At 53.0% G+C, this 19947-nt stretch overlaps 1 protein-coding gene across 1 annotated transcript in view; it reads left to right on the top strand.

Moving 5' to 3' along the window:
* SLC26A4 (solute carrier family 26 member 4) overlaps positions 1-19947 on the top strand; it is a 41993-nt gene that overhangs the window by 10571 nt on the left and 11475 nt on the right. The window contains exons 7-16 of the mRNA XM_029078121.1: positions 2301-2453; positions 2596-2678; positions 3678-3825; positions 4729-4842; positions 12328-12405; positions 12525-12620; positions 13850-13956; positions 15777-15846; positions 17319-17411; positions 17536-17631. Coding sequence (XP_028933954.1) covers positions 2301-2453; positions 2596-2678; positions 3678-3825; positions 4729-4842; positions 12328-12405; positions 12525-12620; positions 13850-13956; positions 15777-15846; positions 17319-17411; positions 17536-17631 — 1038 coding nt within the window. The remainder of the gene's footprint in view (positions 1-2300; positions 2454-2595; positions 2679-3677; positions 3826-4728; positions 4843-12327; positions 12406-12524; positions 12621-13849; positions 13957-15776; positions 15847-17318; positions 17412-17535; positions 17632-19947) is intronic.

Raw genomic sequence — 19947 nt, 5'->3', positions numbered from 1 at the left:
GATTTTCAATAAGGCTTTGAATCTGGGGAGGGTAGGAAGCCGTCACGCGTCGTGTGTCGTTTGTAGCTCTTGACCTGAAGAGGGTAAGTAAGAGAATAAGTTTGCAGATGGAAGAGTTAAGGGACCCGGGTTCTTATCCCGCCTCTGCCCCTCGGCTGCCGTGTGACCTCGGGCAAGTGAGCAGGGCCCTGCCCGACTTGTATCCTCCCCAGCTCTTCGTGGAGCGCTTGCCACACGGCGGTTAGCCCACGCCCTCAGTAGCGCGATCAGAAATTCCCGCCTGCTGCCGCGACGGCTGGGAAAGCATTCTAGGTTTCGAGGCACGGGGAAGGGCGAGTGTGGCCTGGAGAAGGGAAAGATCGGAGGAAGAGAGCTCGGTGAGGAGGCAAATTCTGTGGTCTAGCCGGGTTAGTGACAGTGGCCTGGGCTAAGGCGGAGAGGAAGGGAAGGATTTGGGAAACGCCGTAGCAGGGGAAAAACCCCCCACAGGATTTTGCAACAAGAGAGGGGGAGGGGTCAAGGATAGGGGAGAGAGGCGGGGAAGGCACTTGGGGAAAGTTGTGGACACCCATTTCACATCTCAGCGAGACCAGCGGCCCACCCTCTCTGGCTGCCTCTGGGCCCGGCACTAGCACCCCAGTGGCCGGTAGTGCTCGGGGGGGGGGGTGAGCCAGGAATACCCAGGATCTTTCGGAATGAGGAACGTTCCGGGGCCTCTGCTCTGACCTGCTCCTCGACCGGGCCCGTTCCCCAGCCCGCCTCTCCCTCGCGCCATCTTTTCCGGGCCCTTCGGCGGACGCATCACCCAGTACCTTTCCACGCTGCGTGTGCCGCTTCCTCCTCAGCGAAGTGGGCCAGGCCCAAGCCCTTGGGTCCCGGAAAACGTGTTCCAATGGAAACGGTCCCCTCGAGTCACCCAGGAGGCAGGTAGGGACCGGTATTTTTCTGTGGGTGGAGCCCAGGAGCGTCAGGGAAGGCAGCGTGGTGTGGTGGATAGAGGCCGGGCCTGGGGGTCGGGAGGTCACGGGTTCTAATCCTGGCTCCGCCACTTGTCTGCCGGGTGACCTTAGGCAAGTCACTTGACTTCTCTGGGCCTCAGTTGTCTTCTGTAAAATGGGGAATAAGACTGGGATCCCTGTGCGGGACAGAGACTGTGTCCAACCCGATTTGCCTGCATCCGCTACGGTGCCTGGCGCATAGTAAGCGCTTAAGAAATACCATAATTAATTAATCGGAAAGAAGAAGAAGAATTATGGTGCTTGTTAAGCACTTACTATGTGCCAAGCGCTGTTCTAAGCGCTAGGGTGGATACCAGTTAACCAACCGGGTAGGACACAGCCCCCGTCCCACCTGGGTCTCACCCCGTGAATCCCCATTTTGCAGGTGAGGTAACTGAGGCCCAGAGAAGTGAAGGGACTCGCCCGAGGTCACGCAGCAGACAGGGGGCGGAGCCGGGAGTAGAACCCGTGACCTGCTTACTCCCAGGCCCGTGCTCTAACCACTCGGCCACACTGCGAGGAGAACAAGGATTGAATCCGAATTTTCCAAATGAAGAAACCGAGGCACCGACCCACAACTTAAACCCGCGGTCCTCTGACTCTCAGGCCCAGGCAGCTCTTTCCACTAGGTCTTATTGGTTTCTCAACATCTCCGCCCTCAAGGATTTTTAAGTCAAGTGGGGGAAACAGACTCCAAAATAAGAAGTCGGTGAAGCGACCGAGTATAAAGATATGGATGTAAGTGCCGCGGGGCGTGGACTCCCGGGTATTGATGGTGCATTTGGCGGGAAATAGTACAGTGGAAATAACAGCGATGAAATAGGGTGGGGAGATGAGAGATTAGTCAGGGAAGACTTCCTGGAGGAGACGTGAGGGGAAAGGTTGTCGTCTGCTGGATAGGCAGGGGTTGGGAGGGGAATGTTCCAGGCAGGGGAATGTTCCAGACCTCTTCCTGTCGCCCCCTGAGCTGGGAAAGGGTGAGGAGAACCCAGAAATTCCCGTTCTGAAACTCTCTCTGGGCAGGGATCGTCACTGCTTATTGCCCTATTGCACAGTGCTCTGCACACGGCACGCGCTCAATAAATCCGTTGGAATGAATGAACCAAGCCACCCCTTGCCTGCCGCTTCTTTCCAAACCTCCCTCAGCCTTTCTGCTCCTCCCTGCGGGGCACTGATTCTCCCAGCGCCCGCGCCGTCGAATCTCGGGTCGGCCCCATCCCAGCCGCTCCGCCGGGCGGTGGCTTGGGGTCTGAGCCAGACGGGGGGGGGGGGGGGGGCCGACGATCGCTTCCTCCGTTACAGACTCTGGCTGAGATATTTGCGAAAATCCACACCACCAACATCGCGGATCTCACTGCCGGGCTGCTCACCATCGTCACCTGCGTGGTCGTCAAAGAGATAAACGATCGCTTCAAGCATAAGATCCCCGTGCCCATCCCCGTAGAAGTCATCGTGGTGAGCCCGGCCCCCGCCGCCCCCCCCCCCCCCCCCCCCCGACACCCCGACACCCGGGACGGGATCGGGCTGGAGGGGCGGCCTGGGAAGAGGGTTTTCCGTGAGAACGAACACGATCTGTCCCCCTCCGGGTCTATTTCAGACGATAATTGCTACGGCCATCTCGTACGGCGCTGACCTCGAGAAGCGCTACGATGCCGGCATTGTGAAGTCCATTCCGAGGGGGTGAGTCCAGTTCTGCTCGGAGGACGTGCTGAGATTCTGGGGTTCCAATGGGCGCAGTGAAGTGGTGAGGTGCTGAGGTCATGGGTTCTAATCCCAGCTCTGTCACCTGTCTGCTGTGCGTGACCTTGGGCGGGTCACTTTACGTCCCTGGGCCTCAGTTACCTCATCTGTGAAATGGGGATCGGGACTGTGAGCCCCATGGGGGACGGGGACTCTGTCCAACCATATTTGCTTGTATCCACCCCCGGCGCTTAGTACAGTGCCTGGTACCTAGTAAGCGCTTAACAGACGCCGTAATTAAAATAAGTTAAATGGTCTCCCCGACGTCACGCAGCGTGTGAGTGACGGGGGGAGCCGCATTATAGTGGGTCTCCTCCTGATTCTCTTCACGACTGGGCCTAAGATCATCTTCAAAGAAGGCAAGGAGGGGGAGCGGGCGAGGAACTGTGGGCGTCAAACACTAAATTTAGAGTTACGTAGGCCAGCCGTGGACACTAGTCCCTTACTGCAGATCTGAAGGAAATCTGCCGGTTGTCAGCGAATCAGACTGCAGGAAAAGGGCTTTTTAAAGGGAAAAAAGATAGAGCAGGGGCCCGGGAGTCAGAAGGACGGGGGTTCTGATCCGGGCTCTGCCGCTTGTCCGCTGTGTGACCTGGGGCAAGTCACGTCTCTTTTCTGGGCCTCAGTTACCTCAGCTGTACAATGGAGGTGAAGACGGTGAATCCCAATGTGGGACGGGGACTGTGTCCAACCTAATTAGCTTTATCTAACGGTGCTCGACACAGAGTAAGCGCTTAACAAATGCCATCGTCATTATCATTATTATTAAAACAGATTGAAAATGTGATCTTCCTGTGCTCCGTGGCCCTGGTCAGCTTTCCAGGAACTCTCAGCTGCAGCGGGTTTGTGGACCTAAGAGATTCGCAAAACCTTGGCCGGCGTCCAGGCAGCCTCCGGCCGGGGAGGACGCTGTCACTGTGTCCGTTTTCCGTTCTGTAGGTTTCTGCCCCCTGAGATTCCGTCCGTGAGCATGTTTTCGGAGATGATCACCGCCTCCTTTTCCATAGCGGTGGTGGCTTATGCCATCGCCGTGTCCGTGGGGAAAGTGTACGCCACCAAATATGGATACTCGATCGATGGAAACCAGGTAGGTTCTCCCACCTCCCTTTTCCAGAAAAGCTTTGACTGACCAAGATCTTCTCCAGGGCTCACAGCTGGAGAAAGAGCTCGGCACTTACCGGTGGCTCCCCTTCAGAGAGGTGCCTGCAGTTAGACAGCCGATAGTATTTACTGAGCGCTTACTGTGTGCAGAGCACTGTACTAAGCACTCGGGAGCGTACAGCGTAAGAAACACGCACGCAACGAGCTTCAGGGTGACTCCCATCGGGGGCTAAGGACATCTTTGACTTCTAAAACATAGCATTCTGTCACAGCATTCCCATTTTCAAGCTAGTCCAGGTTTCCCCCAGGAGAGGAAATGATCTTCTCCCAACTCACAGCGGGTACAGAGCCTCAACATCGCATTCTGCAGGTATCCAGACTCCGTCCTGGGCAGCCCAGGCGGATACGGTGTCCCGTTTCATACCGCAGAAGGCTTCACTTGTACAGCGTGTTCCTGAAAACCCTCTGTAGCAATCCCATCAGCTGAGTGATTCCCAATTACACAGGACCAGAGTCTCCCTATCCCTCAAGATCTTCCGGGCAAGAAAACACTGCACGTGAGGCTGCAGGTATGCTAATAGCCCCCAGCACTAGATGAGTGAGTAATCGTAGCCCCAAGGCAGGCCAGGGATCACCACGGGAGTAGCAGATTCTGAACTCCCGATCTTAAAAACAACGACTGGAAGTGGGGGGCTGAGGGGATCTCTAACCTCAGAACCTCTTGGGGAATCAAAAAAAAACGCCTTCGCCCCAACTACCCAGGTGTCGCGAGCGGCTCCGGGGCCGTGGGAGAATATAGCTCTTGAGTAAGACTCGCTGAAGGAGCCTCATCAAAAGGGAAAAAAAAAAAACCACGTGTGACTTCATCGTTACCTAAACTTTCTCTTAGGAGTTTATTGCCTTTGGGATCAGCAACATCTTCTCGGGATTCTTCTCCTGCTTTGTGGCTACCACGGCCCTGTCCCGGACTGCCGTCCAGGAGAGCACCGGTGGAAAAACACAGGTAGTGGGGGATTTCTTGGAATTGAATGCCCTGTCCACGGGGGAGAGCTGAATAGCCAGAGAGGTTCAGGAAAACCTAATCTCCAGATGGGAATCGATGCGCTACCTTCTCAGCTGGGAAATTTGTTTGGTTTCTCCTTCCCGCACGGTCACCTTTCCATAGCAAGCGGCCTTTCCAACTCCGTAGAGAGCGACCGTCCTCCCCTAACGCGGCACATCCCGGTTTACACCGGCCTTGCGGAGATGCTAAGCTCTTAGCGCCGGGCTCTATACGTAGTAAGCGCTCGATAAATACCGGTGATTGATTGACTGACTGACCGATAGGCAGATGTCACCGGTTTTGATCGTATTTCCCGTGTAAGGGTAGGCCGGGCAGTTTGCCGGGATTTTTGTGTGGGTGTGTGGAGTTGAATGAACCCCATCCCATCACCTGTGTGGGGTCCTGAAGGTTCAGTGCACCCCCAATCCGCAGCAGGGTAGGCCCTCAGAGCTCTCGGAGGCTGCGGCGGTGGCCTTTTGGAATTTCTGCCATATAACTCTGCTTTGCTACTCGTTTCTGGGGCTCTCAAGTGTGATCCGGGCTTTTCCTGTAAGTGAGCTCTGGACTGCCCAGATCTCAATAGCAATAATAAACCCATTCCCCACGGCCCGCCTTCTGGGAAACAGCTGAGGAGCCCCCCCAGACCGTCCGGGGGAGCAGGGGCGCCCCGGGGGGGTGACCGCATCCCCGGGGACATTTCTGGCCCTCGGATCAGAGTTGGGAAAACCCCAGGGAGCTGGAAAAGGGAGGAGGAACTTTAAGAGCGAAAGGGAGACGAGATGAAAGCAGGTTCTCGTGGACTGTGAAAAAGCCCTGCCACATATGGGGGGGCCCTGAGCAGGGCAGGGCTTAACAGTCTCTCCCCTTCCGCAGTCTGAGCGGGGCAGTGGAGGTGGAAGTCGGACAGGGGATGGAGGCTTGAAACCATAGACGTCGTCGGGTCACTGTGCCTAGCACCTCCATCAAGAGCCTCTCACTTCAAGAACCCATAACTCTTTTTTATTTCCTACGGTATATAGGCGCTTACTACGTTCCAGGCGCTGTCCTAAGCACTGGGATAGATACACGCTGATCGGGTTGGAAGCAGTCCACATCCCAGAGAGTGCTCATAGTCTTAATCCCCGTTTTGCAGATGAGGTAACGGAGGCACAGAGAAGTGAAGTGACTTACCCGAGGTCACACGACAGGCAAGTGGTGGAGCCAGGACTAGAAGCCAGATCCTTCTGACTCCCAGGCCCGTGCTCTCTCCGTTAGGCCACGCTGCTTGGTCCCTGTCCTCTTATCCTATGGCACTTCACCACTTTCTCCTTTTTTTTTTGAAAGCTTTAACAGTAGCTCGCTGTAACGGTATTTATCGAGCGCTCTCCGGAGGCAGCTCAGCGAACCGAGCACTTGGCGAGGGCCGACAGAAGCACAAGACTCATTCCCTGCCCACGAGGAGCTTACGCTTTTTATGTAGTTGTCCTTGATATTCGAAGAAGACATCGCTTACATCTCTTCCGAGGGAGACAAACAAAAATGGTTACAAATAGAATAGGAAGAAAGGTAATTCGTGTGTGTGTGACTGTGTGCTGGTGTAACTTCTGGAATGTATTTCAATATGACCCTCTAGTAAGTAGCCCCCAGATCTCTCCTTATCCTCCTCAACTCCCTCCCACTTTCACGTCCACTCCCATCCGTTTTGGCTCTCTCTCAAACCGTTCCCCAACCCGCTTTCAAAAAAGACCCTTCTACCTACGCCTCTGACTCCGTTCCTCCCCAGCTTCTCAAAACCCTCACGTCCCCTCTTCTTTCCCACCGATCACCATCTTCAGCCACTCACTCTCTGTTGACTCCTTCCCCTCTCCCTTCAGGCTCGCTCGCATCTCCCCTATCCTCAAAGAAATATTTTCAGAATCCCATTGGACCTCCTAGTTACCGCCCCATCTCCCTCGCCCCATTCCTGTCCAAACTTCTCAAACCAAGCGCCGAAACCCTGAGCCTTCACTTCCTCTCCTCGACTTCCCTTCCTGACCTTCTAACCATCCCTTCATGCCACAGAGACTCCCCTATCTCCACGGTCACCAGTGCCCTCCTTCTTCCCCAATCTAATAGACGCTGCTCTGTTCTAATCGTCCTCAACTTCTCTGTTCCCTCTGATGCCTTAGACCTCTCTCTTCAGAGGCGCTCGCTTGTTGAGGGCAGGGAACACGTCTACCTTCCCCGTTGTACTCTCCCAAGCGCTTAGTACAGTGCTCTCCACACCTTAAGCGTTTAATAAGTATGACTGATTTTCCCCACAGTTCTCTCCTAAATTTCTCTCACCTCTTTTGGCTTCTCCTTCTCAGTCTTTTTCAGCAGCTCTTCCTTCGCACTGTGGGTGTCCCCCAAGTTCAGGGCCCCTTCTTTTCTCAACCTACACTCACTCCCTGTTCTCCTTGCTTCAACGGTCATCCCTTCGCGTCCGCCTTCCTTCCTTCTTCCTTCCCGGGACATTTTTACGTTTTTGTCTCTCCTGCACATCGAGCTCAGTATGTCCCCAAATGAAACTTTCACCTTCCCTCCCAAATCCTTTCCTCCACCCAATTTTCCCGTCATAGTTGAAACAACATCACCATCCTCTCCTGTCTCTCAAGCCCGTAACTTTTACATTATCCTTATCGCCTCCCTTCAAAACCCACACCGAGCCCGCCACCAAATCCTGTCAGAGTTTCCTCCCCAATATTTCCAGGATCCGCCCTTTCCTCTTCATTCAAACAGCCACCACGCTGGGCCAGACACTGGTGTATCCCACCTCGGCGACCGCATCAGCCTCCTCTCTGATCTCCCTATTTCAAGGGGCTCCCCTCTCCGTTCTGCTGCCTGGATCATTTTCCTAAAACATTTCTGTGCACACTTCTCCCTGCTTCTCAGATACCTCAAATAGTTGCCCATTCCTGTCCGTATCCAGCGGAAACTGCGGACCGTCAGCTTTAAGGCACTTAATCAGCTCTCCCGAGAGAAGCTGCTTGGCCTAAGAGCAAGGACTTGGGAGTCAGAGGATCTGATTCTGCCACTTGTCTACACCGTGACCTTGGCCGACTCTTCTCTGGGCCTCAGTTTCCTCATCTATAAAATGGGGATTAAATCCTACTCCCTCCTACTTAGACTGTGAACCCCGTATGGAACAGGGACTGTATCCTGCCTGATTATTTTGTATCTACTTCAGACCTTTGTATATAGTGTTTACCCAACACTATACTATGATTACACTCTTCTTACGTCGCACCCCGGCTCACACTCGTTGTTCATCTCCAGCTCACCTCCTCGCTGAGTCCCCTTCTCATCGGTTCCACTGCCGACCTCTTGCTCACGTCCTCCCCGCTGCCCTTCGTATCTGACCAGTCCGCAGCTCTCGTTCTCCTCCCGGAGGCCTTCCCTGATGAATTTCCAATTCCCCTCACAGGCAGCTTCACCACTGTCCCTTCATCGCTTCCGTGCTACCTCCTCCCCTAAGCACTCTGAACCTCCTGTAACACTTATTGGACATAGCTTACAAGCTTATTGCTCCAGCACTAATTTAAGTACATGTCGTCCCCCCCCCCCCCCCTTTCCTCCCTTCCACATGTAGTTTATTCTACCGTCCCCCTCTCCGGTTAGATCGAGGGCAGGAATCCTCTCTACTTAATTATATCGCGTGCTCTCCAGTGCTTAGTACGGCGCTCTTAGTACCGATACTCAATAAGTAGTCTTGATTTGGTTTGAGGGTATGGAAGAAAACCACAGCTCCTGAAGGACAGAAAAGCCAGGGGCCCCTACGGCGAGAGGCAAACGGTCAGAAATGTTAGCGGGCCTGAACTCGTCGACGGGTTTCAAAGAGAGGAGGTTTCTCTGGCCCTGGAGTGGTCCCGAAGGCTGGGTCAACGCTGCTGACCTTCAGCCCTTGGACTTGCCCCTCATCTCATGAGGCTTGGGCTACTCTCCTCCTCAGGAATGTGTGTGTGGATAAACAACCCTTGATTGGCACGGGGTTCCACAGGGTAATGGCTTTTAGGTAAACCAATATCACCCCTCACACACACAGGGACCCATTATATTTGGAAATCGCGGGTGCCAGGATCCTAGGGGCACGGAACGGAGCGAGCCTAGAGATTACTCGGGATTTTATTTCTGAAATAGATACTGAGTTCCGAGGTTGCGAGTCCCGGTGTCCGGCCTTGAGGCTCCCGGCAGTCATTTCATGACCCTTCTCTCCTGCAGCTGCCCCTGTGGCAGAGATAGCTCTTTCCTACATGAGCCTGGAGGACCTTTGGAGATTGTGTTTATAAAAGAGACAGTTCTCGAAAGGAAGTTTATCTTTGCACTGACTCTTTGGGAAGAGGCATCTCCCTCTTTAATAGATCTTGGGTCTTTTTTCCCAGCCTAACCTGCAAATAAGTTCTTTCTTGCCTTCACAACTGCTTCCTGCCACCAGGAAGTTCAACAAGCATTCATTATACCCACCCTCCCGCGCCCCACCCCTTTCCTTAACAACCCTTGACAGAAACTGTCATTGTCCTGCCTAATTGGTTCTCTCTGAATCTACTTTAAACTCCTTTTCCTTAGCTCCCTGTAATTTCCCACTACTTTAACTTTAATTCTAACTGCTACTGTTTTCCTTACCGTCTCTCCTCTGATTGTCCTTTCCTTGGTACACTCTCTCTCTCTCTCTCTCTCTCTCTCCCCTTTCCCCCTTTCTTTCAGAGTCTCCGTTCTCCGTCTCAGCCTGGCCCGGCCCCAGGGAGCCAACCCAGCAGAGCCTCGGTTGGTCACTGGGTGAAGCCGGTAGAGGGGCTCTCTCCTTCCCCCCGATCTCTGCTCTTTCTGAGCCACGAGAGCTTTTGTTTCTAGAGAAGGTAAACGGGCCAGATAACAACCGAGGCTGACGCTGTGACAGGACAGAAAGGGGTTGTGCCTGCAGGGAGTCCCCGATAGCAGAAATCGGAAATCATTTTATGGAATTCACCTTGACAGAGGCTATCTGCCAGCTGACACCAGTCTTTTTGGTTGAAGTCAGCCTGAAATATGAATAAATGTGGGGTGGAATAAGTGGGGACTGGAGGGTTTCTGTACTTCTGCCTGCCTCTTCACTGGCCTAGTCGTCTGCTTGATCGGCAGCTCCTTTCCGGGGATGCTCTTCACTCTCCCCTCACCCTGGTGACAGCCCTGAGACACCCCCGGAGTGAACAAAGGTCTTGGGCTGGAGGTGGACCGGAGAAGGGGCCGTGTTATAAGCGGAAAGCCCAAAATGTCGGTCGTCGATCGAGCAGGTCTGCTAACATCAGCATCCTCAGGTGGCCTCAGGGACAGGGTTACTAGTTTGGCACTTATATAAAGAGTTCAGTCCTTCTCCACGGCTCGCCGTCAGCTCCGTGTCTGCGGCCTGTCCAGACGCGGTGGACAGCGCGGCCAACTACCCTTGGGGGAAGTAACGGAGTTAAGCCGGCTAGATCGTGCCACCAAGTCGTAAGTCAGAAATTATGGTACTCGTTAATTAATTTGGGCATTTGCTAAGTGTGGTACTTTATCCTCGTGCCTGTTAATTATTGTAACTCTCCCCACTCCAGTCCATACTTGGCTTGCTCCGTGGGTCATTTATCGACATAAGCGTTCAGGCCACGTCTACTCACTCACTCCCCGAGAACCTCCGCATCAAACAGAGTCTCCTTGCCGTCGGCTTTAAAGCAGTCAGTCGGCTCACCCCACCCCACCTCGCCTCACTAATCTCCTACCGCAACCCAATCTGCGCACTGCGCTCCTCTAGCTCCAGCTTACTTACTGTGCCCCCATCCTGTCTATCTTGCGGCCGACTCCTTTCCCACATCCTCCCGCTGGCCTGGAGCTCCCTCCCCCTCCGTACGTGCCGGACCCCCGCTCTCTCCACCTTCAAAGCTTTATTAAGGTCGTACCTCTTCCAAGAGGCCTTCCCTGATTAAGCCCCCTTTCCACCGGCTCCGCCTCCCTTCTGCGTCATCTTTGGGCTTGGATTTCTGGCTTTGGACGTTTGATATTTGCCCCACCTCCAACCCCACCACACTCACGTTTATATCTTTAAATTATATATTATAAATGACTTAATTATTCATACTCATGTCTGTCACCCCCTCTAGACCGTAAGCCCACTGTGGGGCAGGAATGCGTCCGCTAATTCCGTTGTCGTGTACTCTCCCAAACGCTTAGTCCAGGGCTCTGCACGTAGTAAACACTCAATACCTACGATCGGTTGATCGATCGGAGAAACGGCGTGACCCAGTGGAAGAAGCACGGGCCTGGGGAATCAGAGAACCTGGGTTCTAATCCCAGCTTTGCCACTTGTCTGCTACGTGACCTTGGGAAGTCACTTACTGTGCCTCAGTTCCTTCATCTGCAGGGTGGCAATTCAACACCCGTTCTCCTCCTACTTAGACCGTAAGACCCACGTGGGACTGGATTATCTTGTCTCTACCCAAGTGCGTAGCGCGGTGCTTGGTACATAGGAAGCGCTGAACAAAAAACGTTATTGTTATTATTAGGTTGGAGGAGATGTAATCCCTCCTCTCCAGGAGCCTAAAATGCCTCAGGAGAGATAACTATACACTCCTGGCTTTCAAATTGAGACTATGAGCCCCTTGGGGTCCGGGAACCTGTCTATCGATTCGGTTGGACTTCACCTCCCAAGAGGACAGTACTCTGCCCATAGTAAGCACTCAATAAATGCCTTTAATTGATTGAATAGGATTAAATCCTATTAAATCCTTCCTTCTTAGACCGTGAGTCCCACCTGGGACAGGGACCGTGTCCCAACCGATTAGCTTGTATCTTCCCCAATACTCCGTACAGTACTTAGAGCACGGCAAACGCTTAACAAGTACCAAAATGATTAATTATTAGGATGCGGTGGTCACGATCACAGACCCTGAGCTCTGAGCCGGGGTTATTCTCTACATCAGCCCCGGAAAGGGGGTTGTCATCAGGATTTCTACAGCAGGGACCTGGAAGGGGAGAAGCGGCGTGGCCTAGTGGATGGAGCCCGGGCCTGGGAGTCAGAGGCCCTGGGTTCTAATCCCGGCCCCGCCACTCGTCTGCTGTATAACCTTGGGCAAGTCGCCTCACCTCTCTGTGCCTCGGTTACCTCATCTACAAAATGGGGATTAAGACCGTGAGCCCCACGTGGGACGGGGACTGTGTCCGGCCTGATTATCTTGTATCTACCCCAGGGCTTAATACCGTGCCCGGCCCGGAGTAAGTGCTTAACAGATACCATTCATTTTATTTAAAAAAGGGAAGGGGTCATCAGGATTTCTGCAGCAGGGGCCTGGAGGGGTGCAGTGAGAATGACAGATGCCCCGAAGGCGCCTGTCCACGCTGTGGCTGGTGGGAACTGGACAGCGCGTCAGACGGAATGACAGCCCCTCGACTCCGGAGTCTGTGTAAGACTCCTCTGCTCATACAAGATCTCCTGTCTTTCAGGTCGCGGGCCTCGTCTCCGCCTTGGTGGTTTTGGTGGCCATCGTGGCTCTAGGAAAACTGCTAGAGCCCTTGCAGAAGGTAGGCTACCTGTGTGGCTACGTAATTTCCACCTCGATCGGGGAACGGACAAAGCATTGCGGGACTGGCACGTGGAAAGGCGTTTCCGCAAATAGCTTGGTTTTGCTTTCTCCCGGCAGTCCGTCCTGGCTGCTGTCGTCATCGCCAACCTGAAGGGGATGTTTATGCAGGTGTGCGATGTCCCTCGATTGTGGAGGCAGAATAAGATGGACGCGGTGAGTGACCGGGCAGCCTGCCGTCCTTGACATCTGGCTTCCAAGTGTCCTTTCTGCCATGAGGGGCGTTAAGGGCGGAGAGAGGGTCCCCGTTCTCCCAAGACTCCGCCTGGGACCGAAAGCCGGACCGGAGTCGCCCGGTCAAACCCAAGGCAGGCAGAGCATCTCTACCGTTCTCTCCCAAGTGAGCAGCACCGTGCCCTGGCCAGAGTAAGCGCTCCGTAAGCAGCATGGCGCAGTGGATAGAGCACAGGCCTGGGAGTCAGAGCGTCGTGGGTGCTGATCCCGGCTCCGCCATTTGTCTGCTGTGTGACCTGGGGCAAGTCGCTTCACTTCTCTGGGCCTCGGTCACCTCATCATGTGAAAAGTTGATTGAGACCGTGAGCCCCACGTGGGACAGGGACTGCGTCCAACCCGATTTGCTTGTATCCGCCCCAGCGTTTAGTACAGTACCTAGCACAAAGTAAGCCCTTAACCAACACCACAATTAGTATTGTTATATAGCTATTACTCTCAATGATAAGGCTTAGAACAGTGCTTGGCACGTAGTAAGCGCTTAACAAATGCCGTCATTATTATTCATAATGAATACTGGGGGTGGATTGAGTCCCTCACTCGGGCTAAATTAGCGACTTGCTTCCCAAGCGGGGAGCAACACGGTGGACCCCATCTTCACGGACCAGAGTCCGCGTATAAACCCGAACCCCACAACCCACCCGGCTGTTCCAGAGAACCGACGGGGGAGTGGACGGGAAAAGTAGAGCTCAATCTTCCCACCCCGTCGTAGCTCAGCCACCAGTGGGAACCCTCCCTTAGGACGGAGGACGAGGAACGGTTTCTGTAACATTACTGAGGTGTTGGCCCAGGTTTTCTGGTGAGCTAGGAGATGGAATCCCTCCCATTCGGGGTAAGGACCGAGGCAGGAGAAAGGATTTACCAGAAGGTCAACGTGTGTATCCCTTGTGGCAGGCGGGAAGGGGGCTTGTGGTGGTGGAATTCTGCCCGTATCTGTAATTTATTTATTTATATTAACCTCTGTCTCTCCCTCTAGACTGTAAGCTCATCGTGGGCGGGGAACGTGTCTACCGACTCTCTCCCGAGCGCACAGTACGGTGCTCTGCCCGCAGTGAGCGCTCAATAAATAGGATCGACTGTCGTTTGAACTGAGTCGTTACTCTCTAAAGGCGCGTCTCCTGAAGCCAGGAGCAGTGACATTTTTGTCTTCCTAGGTGATCTGGGTGTTCACCTGCCTGGCGTCCATCGTTCTGGGCCTCGATCTGGGGCTGCTGGCCGGCCTGCTGTTCGGGCTGCTGACCGTCGTCCTTCGAGTGCAGTTGTGAGTGCGACGGAGCGGGTCCGGCCGGGAGAGGGGGAGCGGTTGCCGGTTGGCCCACGGCGCCCCGAGGCCGGCAGACCAGCATCCCCCGGCCGGCCTCGCTGGGCAGTTTGGTTTGGATAAGCTGGGGGGTGAGGGGATGGGTTGGGAGACGGAAGGGGCCATGCGGGTCGCAAGGGGCGGGCACCGGGGGGCCAGAGGACCGGGGCAGCTCCTTGCGGAGTCAAGTCAGGAACGTGTACCCCGTTCTGGCAGCGTGGGATGCCTCCTAGAGATGTCACAAGTGCACGTTCTTGGAGAGATCTCACTAGAGTATTTACCGAACACTCACTGTATCATAATGATCATCCTCATCATGGTATTTGTTAAGTGCCAGGCCCTGTACTGAGCGTCGAGGCGGATACAAACAAACAGTCCTTGTCCCGAGTGGGGCTCACAGTCTCGATTCATTCAATCGTATTTATCGAGCGCTTACTGTGCGCCGAGGACTGTACTAAGCGCTTGGGAAGTACAGTTTGGCAACGGGTAGAGACGATCCCTGCCGAACAACGGGATCACGGGCTAGAAGGGGGAGACAGGCAACAAAACACCGAGTAGACAGGCATCAGTAGCAGCAAAATAGGTAAATAGAATTATAGATATTTTACAGAAAGGGATTTTACAGGTTCTACAGAACTGAGGCACAGAGAAGTGAGGTGACTTGCCGAAGGTCACGCAGCAGGCAAGGGGCGGAGCAGGATTAGAACCCACGACCTTCTGACTCCCAGGCCCATCTATCCAATGATAATAATAATCGGTATCTGTTAAGCGTTTACTATGTGCCAAGCACTGAACTAAGCGCTGAGGTAGATGCAAGATAATCAGGTTGGACACAGTAGCCGTCCCACGTGGGGCTCACGGGCTTAATCCCCATTTTCCAGATGAGGTAACTGAGGCCCAGAGACGTGAAGTGACTTGCCCGAGGTCACCCAGCAGACAAGTGGCGGAGCCGGGATTAGAACCCAGGTCCTTCCGATTCCCAGGTCCGGGCTCTTTCCCCTTTTCACCGCTTACTGTGCGTAGAGAACTGTACTGAGCTCTTGGAAGAGTATGATAGAGATAGTCGACCCAGGCCCTGCCCTCAAAGAGCGTACAGTCTAGCGGGAAGACGGACGTTAAAATAAATGACCGTAGCAGAATTTAAAGATGCGTGCATAATTCCCGTACGGGGAGGGGAGAAGTTGAGTACTTAGGGAATATGGGCTCATGGACGTAAGAGAGGGGTTAGATGAGAAGCGGCGTGGCTCAGTGGAAAGAGCTTGGGAGTCAGTGGTCATGGGTTCTAATCCCGCAGGTGGAGTGGGCAAAGGAAAAGCGTTCCTGTAGGCCTCAAAGCCTGCGCTTCTGAACTTCACTTCATTCTGTGCTCCAGGTTCCATATATCATCTGTGCCTGAAGTGGTCATAATAATGATTTATGGTATCGTTAAGCGCTTACTGTGTGTCACGCACCTTGCTAAGCATAGAGATAGATACAAGTGAAAATAATGGCTATTTCTCCTACGGTGCTTTGAAGTTCTCTCACGAGGTCCAGATTATAAACTTCTTGAGGGCAGGGCTCAATATATATATTACCGATTGCCAGAGTTGACCATCTCAGCTCTTGGGCAACTTCGCCGCAACCGCCAACCTGAGGTCCTTTTGGCCAGGAACGGAGTCAAGGAAATGGTTCTCATCCAGGAGGGTCGGGCCCTAAACTCCCGAAAGATTTCCTCTCCTAGACCCATTGCTTTTTCCCCACCCGTGACTAGAGTTATTTTGACTGTAGTGTTTTTCTGTCAGTCCATCTTGGAACGACCTGGGAAACGTACCTGGAACGGACATCTACAAAAGCATCAAGGATTACAAAAACGTAAGTGTCTTTGGTTTTCTTCCCCAAAGGGCTTTTAAAGCTTCATTCTGGCTTGGGGACGGGAAACAGAAGTCTTGGGGGAGGGCAGACTGTGAGTCTGAGGCCATTTTGCGTCTTCTTCGGGCTTGTCGTGAGACTTAATAATGATTCTATCCGCTAAGCACTTACTACGTGAAGAGCACTGAACTAGGCACTGGGGTAGATGTGAAATCATTAGATTGCCCACAATCCCCGTTCCACGTGAAGCTCACAATCTAAGGAGGGAGACCAGGTATTGAACCCCCATTGTACAGATGAGGAAACTGAGGCGCAGACAAGTTAAAGTGATTTGCCCAAGGTCATGCGGAAGGCGAGTGGCAGGGCCCAGGTTAGAACCCTCTGACTCCAGTACTGTGCTCTTTCCTAGGCCACCCTGTTCCTAGATTCAAGGAGGAGTCCATAAAAGTGACCCTGGGTTGATTGTCTGATGTTGTTTTAGAGAATGTAGGTGTCCCTTGGGAGAGGGTAGTCTGCTCAGTATAGTGTTCTGCGCATAGGAAGCGCTCAATAAGAAATAGCATTGATTGATTGACTGATTCAATTATTCTCCCAACATGCCCTCAGACTTACAGGGAGGGAGGAGAGGAGCTGTCGTGTGTCTCAGGGCTTAGAACAGCGCTCAGCGCTTAGAACGGTGCTTCACACATAGTCCGCACTTAACAAATACCATTATAATTATAAGCGCTGGAGTAGATCCAAGGTAATCGGGTTGTCCAACGTGAGGCTCGCCGTCTTAATCCCCATTTTGCAGGTGAGGTAACCGAGGCAGAGAGCAGTTAAGTGGCTTGCCCAGGTCACACAGCAGACAAGTGGCGGAGCTGGGATCAGAACCCACATCCTCTGACTCCCAAGCCCGTGATCCTTCCACTAAGCCTCGCTGCTTCTGCTCCTTTTTGTTATTCCCAAGGGAGATTCCAGCTCCCCACAGTGTGGGGCAGAGAGTGGAATTTAACATTCATGCAGATCTAACGTGCACGGGATTTAAATTGGCATCCCTTTCGCTCCTCCCCCTCCTCCACTACTTCAACCTGTGTGAAATGGCGCACCAAGGATCGGTCTCTTCTTCTGCGGACCTTGCAGTTGCATCCCCTTCCTCTTCTTCCCCTCATCCTCTCCCTCCTCTTCCCTCTTTCTCCCTCCTCCTCTTTCATCCTCCCCCTGCTCCAGGTTTGCAATCAGTCTCTGGTAGTTATTGAGCACTCTGTGCTCGAAAGAGGTGGTAGACACAATTCCTGTCTGGCGGGCAAAGGGAACGGAAAGCTATTTGGAGGGTTTGGGTTTCTTCTTGAATGCGCCTTTATGGAGAAGATCCAGGAAGTGGCCCAACCGATTCGTCGGGCCCCGGAGGCAACGGAAGGCTAGCCCAGACCGTACCCACTGGTGCCAACAGCTTCTTTTACTGAAATTTCTCACACGCGAATCTTCTCTTCCAGGTGGCTGAGCCCGAAGGAGTGAAGATCCTTCAATTTTCCAGCCCCATTTTTTATGGCAACGTGGATGGGTTTAAAAAATGTCTCAAGAACACAGTAAGTAACTCTGCAGGTGGCATCTGGGAAGTGGTGGTTCGACTTTCTCCGCTTCTGCCCCTCACTCCCAACCCACTCAAGTCAGCCATGAGAAACAGCGGTAACTTGGTTTTTCTTCCTGAAGGTGGGATTCGATGCCGTGCGAGTGTATAATAAGAGGCTCAAAGCACTGCGGAAGATTCAGAAACTCATCAAGAAGGGACAGTTAAGAGCAACCAAGGTGATCTTTTCCTTTGCTTTTTCCTCTTTCTCCTTCACTCTCTTGAGAATCAGGAACCAAGGATCCAGCAGGCAGATGAAATTAATGCAACGCGGGCCACCTGGGCTGGTTGGTCCCAAGCCCTGGCGGCAGACGGAATCCTAAAAGACGTAAGAATGATCCTCTGGGGCTTCCGAGAGAACTTGGAGAGATTTACAATCTCTGGTTGACGGTAAAGAATTCATTTCCTGGAAAGTATCAGGACAATTGGCCAGAAAGATGATAGTGTCTTTCAGCACAAGAAAGTTACTTACAATGGAAAATCAATCCATTTCCATTGGAGAAATGGTGAGACTGAACTAAGCACTCGGGAAGCTACAATACAGTAAATAAATGCAATAACGTAGATGCAAGCCCTGCCCTCAAGGAACTTCAAGGCTTTCTCTTGTTTTCTTTTATCTAGTACAAAATTCCCCTCTCAGGGTCGCATCCGGAGGGTTTCCAGTCCTCTACCAGTCTCGACTACGGGAGGGAGAGTCAAGCAGAGGCCTGTCCATTCCATTCCTAGCTTGGGCAGTGGCTAGCGAGCGGAAGGCCACCTGCTTCAAGTCAAGACTCCCCTGTGCTGGGCAGCAGCGGCACGGGAGAGAGTCGAGGGCGGAGACTTAGGTTTGGGAGGAGGCAACGGTTAACTGCTTCCGCATTTTTACAAGAAAACTCTATGGATCCACTACCAGGACGACTGCAGATGGAGGTGGGGCGTTGCGGGAGAGATGCGTCCGTGGTGTCGCTACGGGTCGGAGACGACCCGACGGCATAAGACACCGCAAAGTACAAAACCGGTTTGTGAGGCTCTATTCAGGGGTTTTCCTGATTTTGCTTTTTTTTTGACCCACCCAATTCTTTTTGCAGAATTTAAGATTAAACCCCCCAAATCCCACATCGTGTTTCCAACATCTGTTGCCTTCTGCGTCTGAGCCAGGAGTCTTAAGCTCTGCTCCAAGACTCTTCAGCCAACGGAAGGCACACACATCTAACCATCCCTCTTCCCCTCCCCCTAGGGCCCCTGAACAGTCCTTTCAAATGTCAATAAGGGCCCTTTGCTGGGTACATAATGCTGAATTTCAGGGCCTTTAGCCTCCCTCCCCCCACCCCAACACACACACACTCTCACTCGATTCTACAAGACGCTTTTAAAAACATTAAGATGAAGTAACGTGATTTTTAAAAAATGTAAAAGAAAAAAAAGATCAGATCTTACAAAATAAAATCTGATCGCGTAATGCTTTTTAAAAAATCCCCGCTTATCTATGTCCGTGATATGGTCTACGTGAATTTGAATCCAAAAAAATAATTAATGCCTCTAACCTTTCATTTCCTGGATAGCTTTTTGAATACTATTACTTGTGTTCATACTTTCCTGACTAAGAGACAATACCTCCAGCTTGTTGCGGGGAAGAGATAAAAGAGGAGCGTACACACAAATGCACAAATACTCGCTCGCTCATTCACTCACTCGCTCACTCATTCACTCGCTCACACAAAGCCGAGACCAAAAGCTCTGAGAAAAATGTCTCTCCTACCCAAAGGCACAGGATTGGACAGAAATATGAGCCCCGAGGCCAGGTCAGTCAACAGCGCAATTTGCTAATCAGGAGCTACGTAGTTATCAGAGCCCCCAGGAGCACACTGTCTACCCAGACCAGGTGCCATAGCCTTGAAGCCTTTCTGGGAATGGTCACAAAAATATCCACTTGCTATGTGGTTGGAACACAGGCCTGGGGGGGCAGAAGGACCTGGGCTCTAATCCCAGCTCCGCCACCTGTCTGCTGTGTGACCTCGGGGAAGTCACTTCACTTCATCTGTAAAATGGGGATTAAGAGCGGGAGCCCCACGTGACAGAGCTTGTTTAGCTTCTATCTACCCCGGCGCTTCGTAAAGTGCTTGGCGCAAAATAAGCGCTTAGCTAGTCTTGCCGTATGCTGTCGAGTCGTTTCCAACCCGTGGCAACTCCACGGACGCAGCTCTCCCAGAACGCCCCACCTCCAGCCGCAATCGTCCCGGTAGTGGATCCACAGAGTTTTCTAAGTCAAAACGTGGAAGTGGTTTACCACTGTCTCCTTCCGCGTAGTAAACCTGAGTCTCCGCCCTCGAGCCGCTGCGGCCCGGCACGGGTGAGTTTTGACTTGTAGCCGGTTGCCTTCCACCGGCTAGCCAAACGCCTAAGCGAGGAATGGAACGGGTAGACCTCTGCTTGACTCTCCCTCCGACAGCCGAGACCGGTAGAGGACTGGAAACTCTCCAGGTACCATCCTGAGAGGGTAGCTTAACTAGTAC

This window comes from Ornithorhynchus anatinus, chromosome 13 (assembly GCF_004115215.2).
Source record: "Ornithorhynchus anatinus isolate Pmale09 chromosome 13, mOrnAna1.pri.v4, whole genome shotgun sequence".
Lineage (NCBI taxonomy): Eukaryota > Metazoa > Chordata > Mammalia > Monotremata > Ornithorhynchidae > Ornithorhynchus > Ornithorhynchus anatinus.
The sequence above is the reverse complement of the archived record's forward strand: the minus strand, read 5'-3'. Positions and strand labels throughout refer to the sequence as shown.